The sequence below is a fragment of the Carlito syrichta genome, unplaced genomic scaffold (assembly GCF_000164805.1).
Source record: "Carlito syrichta isolate Samal-C Ts95f unplaced genomic scaffold, Tarsius_syrichta-2.0.1 Scaffold165621, whole genome shotgun sequence".
NCBI lineage: Eukaryota > Metazoa > Chordata > Mammalia > Primates > Tarsiidae > Carlito > Carlito syrichta.
In genome coordinates, this window is record NW_007109717.1 from 313,832 (window position 1) to 330,897 (window position 17,066).

The window sequence follows — 17,066 nt, forward strand, 5'->3', positions numbered from 1 at the left end:
ATTCCGGCTACTTGGAAGGCTGAGGCGGAAGGATCGCGGAGCCCAGCAGGTCGAGGCTGCCACTGCACTCCAGTCTGGGCAACAGCGTGAGACTCCAACTCAAAAAAAAAGATAAATCTCTGCTTTAATCTTTTTGAAGCCATAACTATTGTATAAATTAGTGAATACTATATTTTAACAATAAGTATTTAATAGTATTCAGACCCAACGATTTCTTTTCTAGAGATATACCCAAGAGAGTTGGGAACATATGTGCACTCCTGAACTTGTCATGAATGTTCATAACAGCACTACTCATAATAGCCAAAAAACAGAAACTGCCCAAGTGTCCCATCAAGATGAATGGAAAGTAAAACGTAGTATATGCACACAGTGGAGTATTATTAAACCACAAAAGGAATGAAGCACTGACACGTGCTATAATGTGGATGAACTTGAAAACTTTATGCTAAGTGAAAGAAACCAGGCATAAGAGGTCACAGATTTTGATTGCATTTATAGGAAATTTCCAGGATAGGCACATCCACAGAGACAGAAAGCAGGTAGGTTTCTTTGAGAGATGATGAGAGTGGTCTGTATCAGATAGTGGGGATCATTGCACAACTCGGTGAATATTAAAAACCACTAAAATATATACTTTGAAAGAGTGAATTTTATATTATGTGAACTATATCTCAGTTTAAAAAAAAAAACAGGAAAACAATAACCAAAAGCACCCATGGAAGCATACAATTTTCTCTATTAATTATGCCAGTAAGACCAGATCCACAGCACTGTCCTGTAGCTTCCATCATCTTCCACTTGGCAATCATCTAGATTAACCTTTGGAAATGTAGTAGTTGGTGTAGCATTTCCTTGCTTTTTACCTTGGTACCACAGTCCTCTTCACTGAAGTGAAGAGTGTGATGTTCACTCTCCAGCCTGTGTGCTGTACGAAACGGAGAGAGAAATGATATCCAGCTTATGCCCTTGTTGACTGATAACTTTATTTTTAGTACTCGAGCAACGTGGCAAAGCTGCAGCTACCAAGTCGAGGATCTGCCCCCTTGTCAGCCGTGTGTGCACAAGCACTCGCATCACTGCAGCGCCTGTTCCTTAGCCTGGCAGGGAATACATGCACTCAGCTTCTTAGTGTCGGGTGATCCTTCCCAGTCTGGTCTTCTTTGAGTTGGAAAAAGTAGAGATGCCAATGTTGTCAGCAATATTCAGTCCTATAGTTGTGTATAAAACTGTCATTTAGATTCATGCTGTCCAGCGGAAATATAATGTGAGCCACATATGTAATTTACATTTTTCCAGTAGCCGCATTTAAAAAGGTTTAAAAAAAGTCAAAATTAATTTTAATAATGTAATTCATTCAGTCCAATGAGGGCAACTTATTATTTTAGCATGCAAGAAATACAAAAATTTATTCATGAAACTGTTAAATATATCAATTTTCAGTCCTAAATTTTAGAAATCCGATGTGTGTAAGACTTAACCCACTCAGAAGCCCATCCAAATTTCTTTTCTTCTACTTCCGTTGACAGCTAATTAGAGAACAGTTCAAGGCTGAATTCTAGACCCCAAAAGGGACCCCTGATCTAGGGAAAGCTAGAGTGTGGGCTAGATATTTGAGTCTTCTAGCCCAGGAGCTGACAGCTGCAAGAGAGCTGAGGTTTTCAGGGACCCATGGTCCAGAACAGGGGCAGCAGACTACAGCACAGCATGAGATGATATGTGAAGATCTGCTTATGCTTATTTTTCTTACTCTTTTAATTTCTACGGTATGCATGTGTTTTAATGTACATAATGAGGTTTATTATTACTACATGAGTATACTTTACAAGTTAAACATTTCTATGTGGAATACATGCTCACTTATGATGAGGTATTCCGTCAGGATTGTAGGGAGGAGCCCTGGGCTGTTACCTGTTGGGAGACAAGGGAGTGAGAACCTATGGGGCTGGGCTTGTGTGAATCAGCTGCTCGAGTGAGCTGAGGCCCTTGTGAGCCTGGGCTGAACCACCCAGAAAAGGTGGTTGAGTTATTTTTTATTTTTTGAGCTGGAGTCTCACTCTGTCGCCCAGACTGGAGTGCAGTGGCCGCTCCTGGCCACCGCAGCCTCGACCTGCTGGGCTCCGGCGATCCTTCCGCCTCAGCCTTCCGAGTAGCCGGAATTACAGGTGTGTGCTACCACGCCCGGCTGATTTTTTTTTTTTGATTCATTGTAGAGATGAGGTCTCACTGCCCAGGTGGGTCTCAAACCCGCGGGCTCAGGCAATCCACTCACCTCAGCCTCCCAAAGGTGTGGGATTACAGGTTGAGCCACCGAGCCCGGCTGGTTGGGTTATTTTAAGCTGCGGTTTTGGCAAAGAGCTGATGGTGATAGCCAGCAGGAGTGTTCTGGATGTGCCATTCCTTGGTCTACAGAGTCACCCAGGCACGTTTCCACCGGCCTGGGACAGTCACTGGATGGCCGTCAAGAAGCAGGCCAGCCACACTCCCGGGACATGCGGCTCTCTCCATCCTCAGCCCCAGGACTTCCGTCCCCGCCAAGGGGTGTGGCCCACTTCTTCAGCCTCTTGTTCCAGGCAGAGGCCGTCTGCCCTTCATTTCCCGGTTAGCCTCCGGAAGATCTTTGTTTGATTCATCTGGTGTCACTTTTGCTCCCACAGTCCTTATATAAACTTGCTCGTGTAGAGCAGTGAGTCATTCTTGAAATTTTCAAGTGCTGTGGTAACCTCTTTGGAAAGGAAAATTACTAATATTCTTGGTAGTACTCAGTAGTACTTTAAGCTCCCAAGTGCTTATGTATTTTTAAAGCTGAGTGTCTGGAATAGCCATTTTGAATATGCGTGGATGTCAATGTTTATTTTCTCTTTACTTTTTCTTAAGTATGTACATATTGGAGACATTCATTTCATTTTGAATGTAATAGTTTTCAAGTAGCAAAAGGATGCCCCTTTCTTATAAAAGAACCTAAGACTCACACCATGAGCCAACAAGCCAGCTAGTTCAAGAATCATCTTACGCTGGGCTCGGTGGCTCAGCCTGTAATCCCATGCCTTTGGGAGGCTGAGGTGAGTGGACTGCCTGAGCCCGTGGGTTCGAGACCCGGCTGGGCAACTTGGCGAGACCTCATCTCTATAATAAATCAAAAATTAGCTGGGCGTGGTAGCGCACACCTGTAGTTCCAGCTACTCGGAAGGCTGAGGCGGAAGGATCGCCGGAGCCCAGCAGGTCGAGGCTGCGGTGGCCGGGAGCGGCCACTGCACTCCAGTCTGGGTGACAGAGTGAGACTCCAGCTCAAAAAAAAGAATCATCTTACTCTGTTTCCAGTGTTTAATTAAGACCCATTGTAATGTATGCATTCCAGGACGAAGACTGCTAGCATTTTGAGGAACTTAGCTGTGAGGGAATTAAAGGGAAAGTGGACGTTGAAAGCAGATGGTGTGCTTGTGGGAAAGGGATGCGGAAAGAGGCTCTTCCCGAGCATCACTGGTGGCTGTCTCTGTCGCCACACACAGGAAGCTCTTTCCGAGAGCCACATGAGTCCCTTGGCTTTGTCGAAAGCAATTCTGGATCCGTGCCTTGTTTTGCTACGTGGGGAAAAATGTTTCAAGACTTCATCCTTATTTGTTTGGGGCTACCAGCAGTTTGTGGCTGGGCACGAGGTTGGAGAGAGTGGCCTGCCGTTAGCGTCCCCTTTCTAGAGCATTGCTGCTACCGCCTCTCGGGCTTCTGTTCCGGCGAGGCTCTCCAGCGGCTCTTGGCCAGTCGCGAAGTGCGGCCCTGCTGGCCTTCCGTGCTGCTGCCTCCATCCCCCAGCCCCGCAGGAGCGACCAGCGCGTCGGACGAGCACGCCGGGCCTCGTGCGCCCGGCCGGAGGCAGGGAGCGGGGTGGCGGCGGCGTGGCCGACACCCCGGGGAAGACAGTGTCCACAGACCGGAAGGCTCCAAGAACTTGCACCCGTGGGGAAGTGAGTCCTTTCAGAGGACAAACGTCAGGGTTGACGGCGAAAGTCGCCGTGGCTGCCTCTTGATCAGACTTGGGAATACCAAGGGGGACCCCAAGAATTCGTTATCTTTTGGAGGGCGGGCTCTTTGTAGCACACTCAGAACCTGTTCTTCCGTGTCAGGCTGTCAACCAAAGTTTTTATGTGGAAGTTCTGAGAAGGCTGCATCGCGATTTGCACAAGAGAGCGTCCCAAGTTGTGGCGCACAGGTGACTGGCTCTTCCACCATGACAGCACACCTGCCCACACCCGCTGTGCTCTGTGGTTTTTGACCAAAATCAGCATGACCCCCATGCTGCGTCCTCCCTGTTCACCTGCTGTCGCCCCGAGGGACTGTTTTTGGTTTCCCGGAGGAAAACGGTCCTCAGCGGGAAGCACTTTGCCGTGTGGAAGAGGTGAGACACAAAAACGGCACGGGCACTAAAAGGCATCAGAATTGACAAGTTCAGAAACTGGTGTGAGTAGTTGGGAAAAGCGTCCCAATAAGTGTATTGCGTCAAACAGAGAGTACTTTGAAGGTGGCTGAGATTTAAACACACAAGAATAAATACATAATTTTTTGTAAACCAATTCTGAGTTTTTTGGGGTCCCCCAATATGTTATCATCAGCCAAAGAGTAAGGTCCACAGTTAGTACTCTAATATAGCCTTGCGTTTCTGTATCTTTGGGGCTGATATAGTCTGAGTTGCACGATGATTAAGAAAAGCAATTTGCAAATTGTAAGAGACTGTATATTCAATTATGCGATTATAAGGTACTTTCCTGGGGTGGCCTTTCAGGGGAAGGCCACCGTCATTTACTGAGTAGATGCTGTTTCCCAAGCAGTCCCTGTTCTCTATTTTCATTTTTGCCGGGCTTGTTTTCTTTGTCTGAATGCTTTTTTCTTATGTGTGTTTCCTGTCCCACCCCACGGCCGTGTTCCAAGGATGAGGAGGAGGATAACGCAGGCACAGAGATGAAGATACTGCGGGGGCACTGTGGACCAGTATACAGCACAAGGTTCCTCGCAGACAGCTCAGGGTTGCTCTCTTGTTCCGAAGACATGTCCATCAGATACTGGGACCTGGGGAGTTTCACCAACACTGTGTTGTACCAAGGACATGCCTATCCCGTGTGGGACCTGGACATCAGCCCATATAGCCTGTACTTTGCCAGCGGGTCCCATGACCGCACCGCCAGGCTGTGGTCCTTTGATCGGACGTACCCGCTGAGGATATATGCGGGACACCTGGCAGATGTCGACTGTGTCAAGTTTCATCCCAATTCCAACTACCTAGCTACGGGCTCGACCGACAAGACTGTCCGGCTGTGGAGCGCCCAGCAGGGAAACTCGGTGAGGCTCTTCACAGGCCACCGTGGCCCTGTGCTTTCTCTGGCCTTTTCCCCCAACGGTAAGTACTTGGCATCTGCTGGCGAGGACCAGCGGCTGAAGCTGTGGGACCTGGCCTCCGGGACCCTCTATAAAGAGCTGAGGGGCCACACAGACAACGTCACCAGCCTCACCTTCAGTCCGGACAGCGGCCTTATCGCCTCTGCCTCCATGGACAATTCAGTGCGTGTGTGGGACATCAGGAACACTTACTGCAGCACACCTGCTGATGGCTCTTCCAGCGAGCTTGTGGGCGTGTACACCGGGCAGATGAGCAATGTCCTGAGCGTGCAGTTCATGGCCTGTAACCTCCTGCTGGTGACGGGAATTGCACAAGAAAACCAGGAACATTGATTGTGTGTCTTTGTTGGGTGGGCCTGGGCAGTGGCGGAAAGCCTCGGGCCACCGTCCTTCGGTGGGCTGAGAGAGTCCCGGACTGGCTGTGAACGAGCCCCCTCCGCCCCTCTCTCCGGCCTCATCGCGGCGGGTCTGCCTTCACTCAGCTCCCCCAGCGGCGAAGGGAGGGAGGCGAAGCGGTGGCGCGTGGACATGTGACCTGGGACTCTAGGGTGTTTCGGAGGTCACTCGCAGTTTCTCACCAAGACCCTGCGGTGCCCGCATGTCGCACAGCCCTTCCTGTCTCTGTCTCACGTCTCCCAGCTACCCGGGCTGAGTTTGGTTAAGAGTGGTTGCAGAGAACTCTGGGGAGGAGGGGTGTGGCCAGGGTCGTGGGTGGGCCAGCCCTGGGGGGAAGGGGAGTCCTTGCTGGTGGAGGATACTGGGTGGGAATAGGAAAGGGGAGGGAATGATCCTGGCAAAAAGTCTTTCCTTTTCCCTAATTAAAGAGAACCAGGATTTTTTATTATTGTTATTATAATTATTATTATTATTATTGAGAAGAGGAAACCTAGCACTGGCAGAGGGGACCTTCTCTGCTTTTATCTTTCAGGTTTGACTCCTGGCACTGGCTTTGATACTTGGAATTTTGAGGATCAGGGAATTCAGAGAATTTGGTAGCACAGTGTATTGGGAGAAAGGGAAATTTCGGGTGATAGATTGATCACCCCAATTGACATGTTTCTGGAAGTGGGCGGGCAGGGTTAAATGAGGACCTTTTGGGCTCTTGCAGTGATGGTGGGAAAGAAACATTCTTTTCATGGCTGCACTTCTGTTAATAATTCTTTCCCCTCAAAGAAAGATTGTGATAAAGAATAATTTGGAGTAAAAAGTCACAAGATAGAATTAGAAAGATGTGGACTTGGCGAATGGCCATTCAGAGGTGTCGCTTTCCCCACGTCGGCTGCTCCTGCGGCGATGGCACCCACCTGCACTTCAGTGCAGCCAAGTGAGCATTCTGTGAAGTGCAGCATGCGCATGCACGCAGCTCAATCTGTGCTCTGAGGAGGGGCAAGCTCCAGTTTGTGGGAGAAGAGTTAAATATTTGTTTCCTGAACAGAGTTATTTTGTATTTTTGTTTTCTATTAAAATGCATTTAGTTTCAAAAAAAGAAGTGTTGACATCTCATTTGAACCCTGAGGGTGGGTGGCTGTGTGTTCTGTCCTGTGATGTTGGGCTCTCCTGTCTCCTCAGGGTGTGAGTTCTCAGTTATCCGTGCCACGCTAGCACCAAAGAAGGTGCTTTTTTTCCCTCTTCTTGGGTTCTGTTCAGCTTTCTCTTGGCATTCACATGGATAATTGATGGCATGTAATACTGTTCATACATCCAAGATGGCTAGTTGCTGAGGGGAGACAGTGTACGTTTTATCATCTAGTCATTTGGAAAGGTCCTACTTCCAACTTCCCTTAAAGACCCTATTATAAAACATCTAAGAGGCATACAAACTGGGTTATTTATTTATTCATTTTTGGGGTTGGAGTCTCACTCTGTTGCCCAGGCTGGAGTGCAGTGGCATGGCTCACAGCCACCACAGCCTCAACCTGCTGGACTCAGGTGATCTTTCCACCTCAGCCTTCCATGTAGCTGGAACCACAGGCATGTGCCACTATGCCCAGCTGATTTTTTGATTTCTTGTAAAAATGAGGTCTCACCATGTTGCCCAGGCTGGTCTCAAACCCCTGAACTCAGGTAATCCTCTTGCCTCCGCTTCCGCCTCCTGCAGTACTGGGATTACAGGCATGAACCTCTGTGCCTGGCTAAGAAGTAGGTTATTTAATAAGCTCATACTATTTATCAAACAACTCCAGATAAAGAACTCATTCAAAATAAAGTATACTTCAAAACATAATTTCCTGTCATGGACATCAAGAATTATTAGGAAATTAAATAGGAAGACTGGAATTCCATGCCACTGTTTTTGTAACTTGAGCCTATAGTGCTAATCGGAAATGTTTCTTATTTGTAAACTCTATATATTTGAGATATTGCAAGAAGAATCCTTTGGTGACATAGCCTGACAGCATCACCATCCACATGTTCTGCAGGTTAAAGCCTAGAGTTCAAATATGTTCTGATCTGCAGTGAGTGAACACTTAGGTTAGATTCGGTGGTATACTACTAGAAACAACAAAATCTCTAAATTGGACTGAATTATTCTCAAAAGTGAAAGTGTATCACTGACAGGATGATATGGGAAGGTTTTGTGTATGGATGCAGAATGTCCTTGACAAAACACAAACCCTGTTACGTTAGTCTTCATACAGTCATGTCCTTGCTTTTTTTCACTTCAAGATCTTAATGACTTTAGTTAGCTTTTTTAACTTTGTAATGAGTGAATTTTAATGTAGAGTGATTTGGCTTTACTGATTGCCCTTTATAACTTGCCCAAATACTTGGGAGTGTTAAAGGGGGTGTGTGAGGCTGGGCATGGTGGCTCATGCCTATAATCCCAGCACTTTGGGAGGCCGAGGCAGGAGTTTCACCTGAGCCCAGAAGTTCAAGACCACCCTGGGCAACATAGCAAGACCTCATTCTACAAAAAAAAGTTAACCAGACATGGTTGTGCATGCCTGTAGTCCAGCTACTTGGGAGGCTGAGGCAGGAGATTGCCTGAGCACAGGAGGTCAAAGCTGCAGTGAGCCATGATTGTACCCCTACACTTCAGCCTGGGCAACAAGATTGAGACCCCCCACACACACACTCAAAAAAAAAAAAAAAAAGTCGTGGTGGCTTATACCTAAAATCACAGCACTTTGAAGTTGAGGCAAGAGGATTGTCTGAGCCCAGAGGTTCGAGACCAGTCTGGGCAACACGATGAGACCTTGTCCTTACAGTGAATCAACAAATTAGTCAGGTGTGATGGCGCACGCCTGGGGTTCCTTGCTACTTGGAAGGCTGAGGGGGAAGGATCGCCTGAACCCAGCAAGTGGAGGCGATGGTGGCTATGAGCATGCCACTGCACTCCAACCTGGACGACAGAGCAAGACCCGCCCCCCACCCAAAAAAGGCAGGGGGTTATGTGCATGTGTCTGTGTCCACGTAGGTGCCTGAGAGCACAGTCTTGCACTAGACAGTGCTCTCTCTGACCCTCAAAAGTCCTGCAGGACTGGCGGTAGCACCGTTTGGTAGGTGTAGTACCTGAAGCCCAGCAGACCTTTGTTATCCATCTACAGCCAACATGGCATAGCCACAGATCTTGAATATGTGCTGTAGATTTAGTATCCTTACACTCTAGCCAGAGAGTATGGCTCTGAAGATAGAAAAGCATTTTTTAAAAACCCTTGAAAAAAGAAGTATGAATATACATAAATCAGTCAGTAAGCGTGTAGATTGTGCTTACTACTGTGGGCCAGAAACTGCTCCAAGAGTTTTATGAAAATTAGCTAATTTTATGTCCTCACCATCCCCTTGAGGTGAGTGTATTTTTGTCACCGTTTCAGATGGGGAATTTGAGGCACTGGTGGTTGAAGGTGCTTGCCGAGAGTCACACAGCTGGTCATTGAGAAGGCCAGTTCATCTGGGCGTTCTGGCTGCAGAGTGTACACTCTTATCCATCCTCTGTTTGTCTGCCTTCATTCCTGCTGTGCCTGGTGAAGAGTGCACTGAGGTTAGTCGTAACGCGGTGTTTCTGGCAATAGTTGCAAAACTCTTGCTTCCCTCTGCCAAATAAATTAGCAGCAAGCAGGATCAGGACCTGCCAGTAAGAACAAACCTAAATAATCTATGGCTGAAAACAACTTAAGAATATTCCATTATTTCGAACAACAGTGACAAATCTCTGCAATGTGTATAAGATGGAGATAAAGAGCTGAAATGTCAGCATGACAGGCTCAGAAAATCTGACTAATTTTAATTTAGCAGAAAACTAATCAGCTGGAAGCAAGAGAAAATTAAGACAAAAAATAATAGAGAAGGAATAGGGAACAAAAGTTTTTATATTCAAGATTCAGCTTCTAAGGATGTTATGATTACTACCCTTCCTTTTTTTTTTCTTTTTTTTTTTAACATGTTTAAAATGTCTTGCCCAGATTGGTATTTAAGTGCCTGGGTTAAAGAGATGTCATGTTTAGATATTTGGCATGGATTTTTTGTAACATAATGAGCATGATGCCAATACTTCAGAAAGATCGCTACTAAAATACAGTTATTATTTAGAGGAACTGAATTGCTATACAATTCAAATATGATTTTTTTTAAAAAGATTATGAGACAAAAAGAAAAAGATTAGTCTGAGCTTCAACTTGGCTTTCAGTTGCATGCTTTAGAAAAGTGTTCATTGGCCAGGCTCAGTGGCTTAGCCTGTAATCCCAGCACTTTGGGAGGCCGAGGCGAGTGAATTGCCTGAGCCTGAGGGTTCAAGACCAACCTGGGCAGCCGTGTGTGGTAGTGTGTACCTGAGTTCTGGCTCCTTGGAAGGCTGAGGTGAAAGGATCCCCGGAGCCCAGTGGATCGATGCTGGGGTGGCCATGAGCATGCCACTGCACTCCAGCCTGGGTGACAGAGTGAGACTCCAATTCAAAAAAAGAAAAAAGGTGTTCATTATCAATGCCCAGCCCACACCAAAAACTCGTATTATTGACACCTCCATAGCAGCCAAGTGACTTGGAAACTGTTTTGTGGCAAACAAAATCTCCGTTATAAAATTTAAGAATGCAAATGTTCCTTATCAGTTTAAATTGTTGAAAGACAATGTAGTTACTTACCTATGACTGACTGAAATTTCCAGAGGAAAGTTTTTTATAAACCTGTGAGTTTCCTACTGTGAGTGGACACTGTGTTGGGGAGTGGAAATGCAGTGGTAAGCAAAGCTGATAGAGTCCCAAGCTTGAGTGTATAGTTAGGGAGGGAGAGAGAGAGAGATGAATCAAATAATACCATGAAGATAGCATTTGACACTAGTAAGTGCAATACAGGGTGCTGCTAGGGAAGAATATACCAGGGGATCCAGTTTAGACTGAGTATGCGCAGAAGGCCTGTCTGAGGAAGTAATAGTTAAACTGAGACCTGGAGGATAAATAGGAGTCAGCCAGGCAGAGTTGAATGGCTCAGACCCCCCGGTGGGAAAGAGACTGGTACAGTCCAGTCCAGTGGGACTGAGGCAGTTTGGCTGAGGAACAGAGCACCATGGCATGAGGTTGGACAGTTGGCAGGACCCTGAGCACCAGCCGGCATGTGGCTTTTATCTTTGGCGAAGTGGAAGCCACTGAAGCGTGTGGAACAGGGCAGCGATGTGCCAGTCTCCACCTTGGTCGTCACCAGCGACAGGAGGACAGAGACAGCACGTTTGCAACTGCAGTTCCACTTGGCCGCTGGAGTAACTCAGCAGTATTCCCTGAGCCTGGTCTGTGCTGAGCACTGCAGGACATAGCTGATGCTGGACACCAGCTGCCCCCCGGAGCAGCTGAGAGTCAATGAACTGAAGGCGGCCTCCAGCCGACAGTCTGTGAGGACCTACATCCTGCCACCTACCACCCAAGTGAGCTTGGATGCAGATCCTGCCCTGGTTGAACTTTCAGATGAGACCAGAGCCCTGGCTGACACCTTGCTTGCAGCCTCGTGACAAGCCACAAAGCAGAGGTGCTCAGCTAAAGCATGCCCAGGTTCCTGACCCACAGAAGCCATGAGATGCTAAATGTTTTAACCACTAAGTTTTGGGGTAATTTGTTGTTTAGCAGTACACCACTATCCCATCTGTCCTGCTTTACAGCCCGTTCTTTTTACTGCTACCCCATAGAAAAATACAGATTTTTTAAAAAAATCACTAGCAGCTGTAAAGAATGTGGATTGGAGAATGTTACAGTGAGAGCAAAGAGGCCCATTAAGATCATATAGGGGACGGGCGTGGTGACTCATGCCTGTCATCCCAGCACTTTGGGACGCAAAGGTGAGAAGATTGCCTGAGTCCAGGGGTTCGAGACCAGCCTGGGCAACTTGGCAAGACCTTGTCTCTACAATAAATCAAAAAATTAGCTGGATGTGGCAGTGTACATCTGTGGTTCCAGCTCCTTGGAAGGCTGAGGCAGAAGGATCACCTGAGCCCAGCAGGTCAAGGGTGCAGTGACTGTGGGCGTGCCACTGCACTCCAGCCTGAGCAACAAACTGAGACTCCTCAAAAGGGGGGGGGGGCACGTTTGGTGGCTGAGCCTGTAATCCCAGCACTTTGAATTGCCTGAGCCCATGGGTTTGAGACCAAAACAGGCAACTTGGCAAGACCTGGTCCTTACAATAAGTCAAAAACTAGCCGAGTGTGGTAACGTGCACCTGTAGTTCCGGCTACTTGAAAGGTTGAGGCGGGATTGCTGGAGCCCAGCAGATCAACACTGGGATGGCCATGAGCGTGCCACTGCACTCCAGTCTGGACGGTGGAGTGAGACCCCAGCTCAAAAAAAAAAAGATCAAATAGGGGAGAGACAGGGGCGGTATGGTCTAGTGAGGCCACACTGGAAACAAGGTGGTCTTTGTCTTGGGGTTGGATGGAGGGTGAGGGTAGAAGAGAAGAGGAATCACGGATGACCCAAACCTTTCTATAACGGGCAACTTGGTGGCAGGGTTGCCATCGGTTGTAGTGCAGAGCGAGGAGGAGGAGGCTTGGGAAAGGACCAAGAGTTCAGTTTGGACTTCCTGCGTTTGTGGTGCCGTTAAGAGAGGCAAGCGGCTGGGAGTGGTGACTCACGCCTGTGATCCCAGCACTTTGGGCGGCCGAGGTGAGAGGATTGCCTCAGCTCACAGGTTCGAGACCCACCTGCGCAACTTGGCGAGACCTCATCTCCACAATAAATCAAAAAATGAGCCGGGCGTGGTGGCGCTTGCCTGTAGTTCTGGCTACTTGGAAGGCTGAGGTGGATCACTGGAACCCAGCAGGCGAGGCTGTGGTGGCCGGGAGCGTGCCACTGCACTCCAGCCTAAGCTATAGAGTGAGACTCCAACTCAAAAAAAAAAGAGAAGCAAGCATAAGTACCAGGTGCATTTGGACAGACATGCCTAGAGCTGAAGAGAGGGCTGGGCTGTGTGTATCTGGGAGTTGAATCCATTTGCATGCTTTCTACAACAAGGGACGGAAGTATGACTCCAAGTAGTTTTTAGAGTAAGGAATTTTATTGGTTCATGTAATGGCAAGTCTGGAGATCAAGTGGGTTTCACATGCAACTCGCTAAGGGCCCCCTCTGTTCTGTAATGCCGCTGTGGCCTCTTCAGTGTCTGGCTGTATTCCAGGCTGGTGTTTCTCATGGTTGTGAGAGGGCCACTGACTGCACATAGGGCCGGAAGCCCCTTATTCATACCTGGGGGGGTGTGAGCTCACTTCCTATTCTCCACTCTTAAGAGCAAAGAAAAAGTTTCTAGAACCTCCTCAACCCTCTTCAGTTTGGTAATATTAGGCCTGCCAGTCACTGAACCAGTTCCTAACAGGAAAGTCATATTAGCTTATAATAAGTTAAAGCCAGTTCCCCACACCTGACGTTTCTGCTATGCAGTAGGAGAAAGTGACCACTGGAATCGAGCACAGTGTCATCTATGAGCGTCATTGGCATGTTGTTGGAGTCTGAAGCCTTGCAAACAAATGTGATGACCAAGGACCACAGCAGCGTTCTGGCCTTCTGCCCTGTCTTGTCGAATGAGAGCTTCGATCTTGAAGTTCACTGCAATTAAGAGGTCAGAAAGGAGTAGCCAAGAAAGGAACCAAAATGGGAGAAGACTGTTCCAGCGCCAAGAGGAGAGAGTACTTCAGGAGCTGTCAGCTGTCTAGAGCTACTGAGCATTCAAACAGGATAAGGATTAGAGTGTCCATTAGAGTTGGTAGGAGGGGCTGACAATCTCAGCACAAGCAGTTTTGGTTTGAGCAATGGAAAGGGAAAGAGGCTTAAAATGAATGGAAAACTGAAAAGTTAATACAGCCACAAATATGAACACTTCATTTACGACAGGCGACACATCACAGCATTGGAGGAAGAACAGTCCTTTCGCCACAGTTGCTAAGAAAATGGGCAAGCCATAACAAAAAAAAAATGTGGACCCTTTCTTTACTATAAATAAAAATCAATTCCAGATAAAAACCTAAATGTGAAAGACAAAACTCTCAGGCACATGAAAGAATACCCTCGTGATGTTAAAATAGGAGGACATTTCTTCAGAACCAAAAAGCCCAAACGAAAAGGGAAAGGATTGATTGAGTTGAAAAACATCTGTGAATCAAAACCACAAAAAGCGTGAAAAGACATGCTACAGAATGGGAGAGGAAACTTATAAAACCTGAGTGAAAGCAAACCAGTGGCTAGAAAGAGCAAGTCCATAGGATCTGCTGTGGAGGTTAGATGCTTTGCAGTTTGCCCCATTCTGTGGAATGTCCTGTGGAAGCACTTGGGAAGCTGAGGCAAGAACACTGCTTGAGCCCAGGAGTTCGACACTGCTTAGGCAACACAGTTGATGTCAAAAAGGCCTGACAGTGTCAAATGTGGATGAGGACCTGGAGCATCAGGAACTCCCACACACTGCTGGTGTGATGCAAATCTGGAACCAAGTTGGAAAACAATGTGCTATTGATACATCAAAGTGGAAGAAAGGCATTGTCCAGGCACCCTACAGTGTTTAGGGGAAAAAAGACAATTCCTGCAGAACGATTGCATTTACATAGAGTTCAAAATCAGACAGAATTCAACTGTGTATACTTTCTTTTTTTTTTTTTTTGCATTGGAGTCTCACTGTGTCACCCAGACTGGAGTGCAGCAGCACGCTCCTGGCCACCACAGCCTCGACTTGCTGGGCTCCAGCAATCCTTCTGCCTCAGCCTTCCAAACAGCCAGAACTACAGGCGTGCACTACCACGCCCGGCTAATTTTTGATTTAGTGTAGAGACAAGGTCTCGCCAAGTTGCCTGGGTAGGTCTCGAACCCGCAGGCTCAGGCAATCTACTCGCCTTGGCCTCCCAAAGTGCTGGGATTACAGGCTAAGCCACCGAGCCTGGCCAACTGTACACACTTTCAGTGCATGTACAAAGACAACCAAACTGTGAAGGGGCCTGACCAGCAAGGGATGCCGGACTGCCAGGGATTAATATTTCTTGACCTAGGGTGGCTATACCAAGTGTGCACTTGAGAACTGTTTGTCTTGTAGTATGGAGTTTTAATTCATTATGTTAACATTGTGAGGACAGTATGGTGACTACACAAAATAAAAATAAATTTTAGCATGGTATGGTAGTGCATATCTGTAGTCCCAGCTACTCGGTAGGCTGAGGAGGGAGGATTCCTTAGGCCAGGAGGTCAAGGCTGTGGTGAGCCATGAGCGTACCACTGCACTCCAGCATAAGACCCTGACTGCAAATAAATAACTACATAAATAAATAATCCACTCTTAAAAAAAGAGGCTGGGCTCGGTAGCTCAGCCTGTCATCCCAGCACTTTGGGAGGCCGAGGTGAGTGGACTGCCTGAGCCTGTGGGTTCAAGACCTGCCTGGGCAGCTTGGCAAGACCCTCATCTCTACAATAAATCAAAAATCAGCCAGGCGTGGTAGCGCGCACCTGTAGTTCCAGCTACTTGGAAGGTTGAGGTGGAAGGATCACCAGAGCCCAGCAGGTGGAGACTGTGGTGGCCGGGAGCGTGCTACTGCACTCCAGTCTGGGTGACAGAGTGAGACTCCAACTCAAAATTAATTAATTAATTAATTAAATACATACATACATACAATACTATATAGCCGATTGTGTTGGTTGGGTACCTAGGCTAACTTTATTGAACTTAAAACAAATTGGACTTACAAATGCACTCTTGGAATGGAATCCGTTTGTATGTTGGGGTCTTCCTGTACTTTATTTTTGTAATATAAGTAAAATCTATTAGTTTTGGTGTTCCTAAAACTTCCTGACACCAACTTCTTTTTTTGTTTGTTTGTTTTGTTTGCTTGTTTATTTGTTTTTTGAATTGGAGTCTCACTCTGTCGCACAGGCTGGAGTGCAGTGGCACTGAACTGCTGGGTTCAGGCAATCCTTCCACTTCAGCCTGGAGTAGCTGGTCCTGGTACCTGGACTAACAACCCATTTCACATTTCATGACTACCCCCCGGCTTCTTCATCTGATGATAAGTCCTATCTTCTCATTTCAGAAATGTTCCAATTAAAAAAAATTTTTTTTAACTTTAAATTAAAATTTTTTTTTTCTTTTTGAGTAGGAGTCTCATTCTGTCGCCCAGACTGGAGTGCCGTGGTATGCTCATGGCCACCACAGCCTCGACCTGCTGGGTTTAAGTGATCCTTCTGCCTCAGCCTTCCAAGTAGCTGGAAGCACAGGCACATGCCACCACACACAGCTAATTTTTGATCAGCCTGCTTCTTGTGTTCAAGAAATGTCTATGAGCAGTAACACCATGATTCTAGTCTATTCACGAAAAATACCTGAAGTGCCCCAGGCAGATTCGCTGGCAACTGGCTTGGGGGGTGCAGCACAGCATCCTTTCTGTAAGGGCCATGTTCTACAGATTCACAGAGGAGGATGTTCAGGTGTGGTTCAGAAGCTATGAGCTATACAAAATACAACATTATACTTAGCACTTCTTCAACTAGGCTTGCTAACTGTTCAGAGGAAGAAGTTCCCAGGCCTGACTGGTGGAGAGTGAATATTCTATGCATCCAGATTGCTCAACAGGCACCTCCATTTCTCATCAGCCAATAGGCTGACCTTGCACTTGATACTGACTCAGACATCTGTTGAATGGAATTGTCTGCTAAGCATGCCTGATAAATCGTTTTGGTGTTTCTTCTTGGAAGACATGCTCGACAGTCTAAGAATTCTCACGAGCATCAGAGCCCTGGATTTAGCCTATTAAGAAAAAACAAATTTCTTTCCTCTTAAGCTCAATTGATTTAAAACATTGCTCAAAATCAAGTTTCGTGGCAAACTTCAACACTTGATCCAAAAATAAGAATTTTTGTCATGTTATATGTTGTCTATTCTTATGATGTGGCCCCGAACAAAGCTATAATGCTGGCATGGACAACTATTGTTCTTAATCGTTCTTGGACTGCTTTAAAACCACGTATTTTTATAGCAGAGCTGTTTGCCGTGGTTTTCTGCCTACTTACTGGTCTGAGCCCACCGACGGGAAGGCAGCTGGCTTTTCCAGGTATTTAAATGTTCTCAGGCCTCAAGAGAGCCATTTATTTATTTTATTTTATTTTATTTTTTTGAGCCGGGGTCTCACTCCGTCGCCCAGACTGGAGTGCAGCGGCCGCTCCCGGCCACCGCAGCCTCGACCTGCCGGGCTCCGGCGATCCTTCCGCCTCAGCCTTCCAGGCAGCCGGAACTACAGGTGC

The 17,066-nt window shown here is 47.1% G+C and overlaps 1 protein-coding gene across 1 annotated transcript in view; it reads left to right on the top strand.

Moving 5' to 3' along the window:
- Positions 1-6,874, top strand: part of TAF5L (TATA-box binding protein associated factor 5 like) — a 24,293-nt gene extending 17,419 nt beyond the window's left edge. The window contains exon 4 of the mRNA XM_021709135.1: positions 4,924-6,874. Coding sequence (XP_021564810.1) covers positions 4,924-5,721 — 798 coding nt within the window. The 3' untranslated portion in view covers positions 5,722-6,874. The remainder of the gene's footprint in view (positions 1-4,923) is intronic.
- Positions 6,875-17,066: the final 10,192 nt, after the last annotated feature.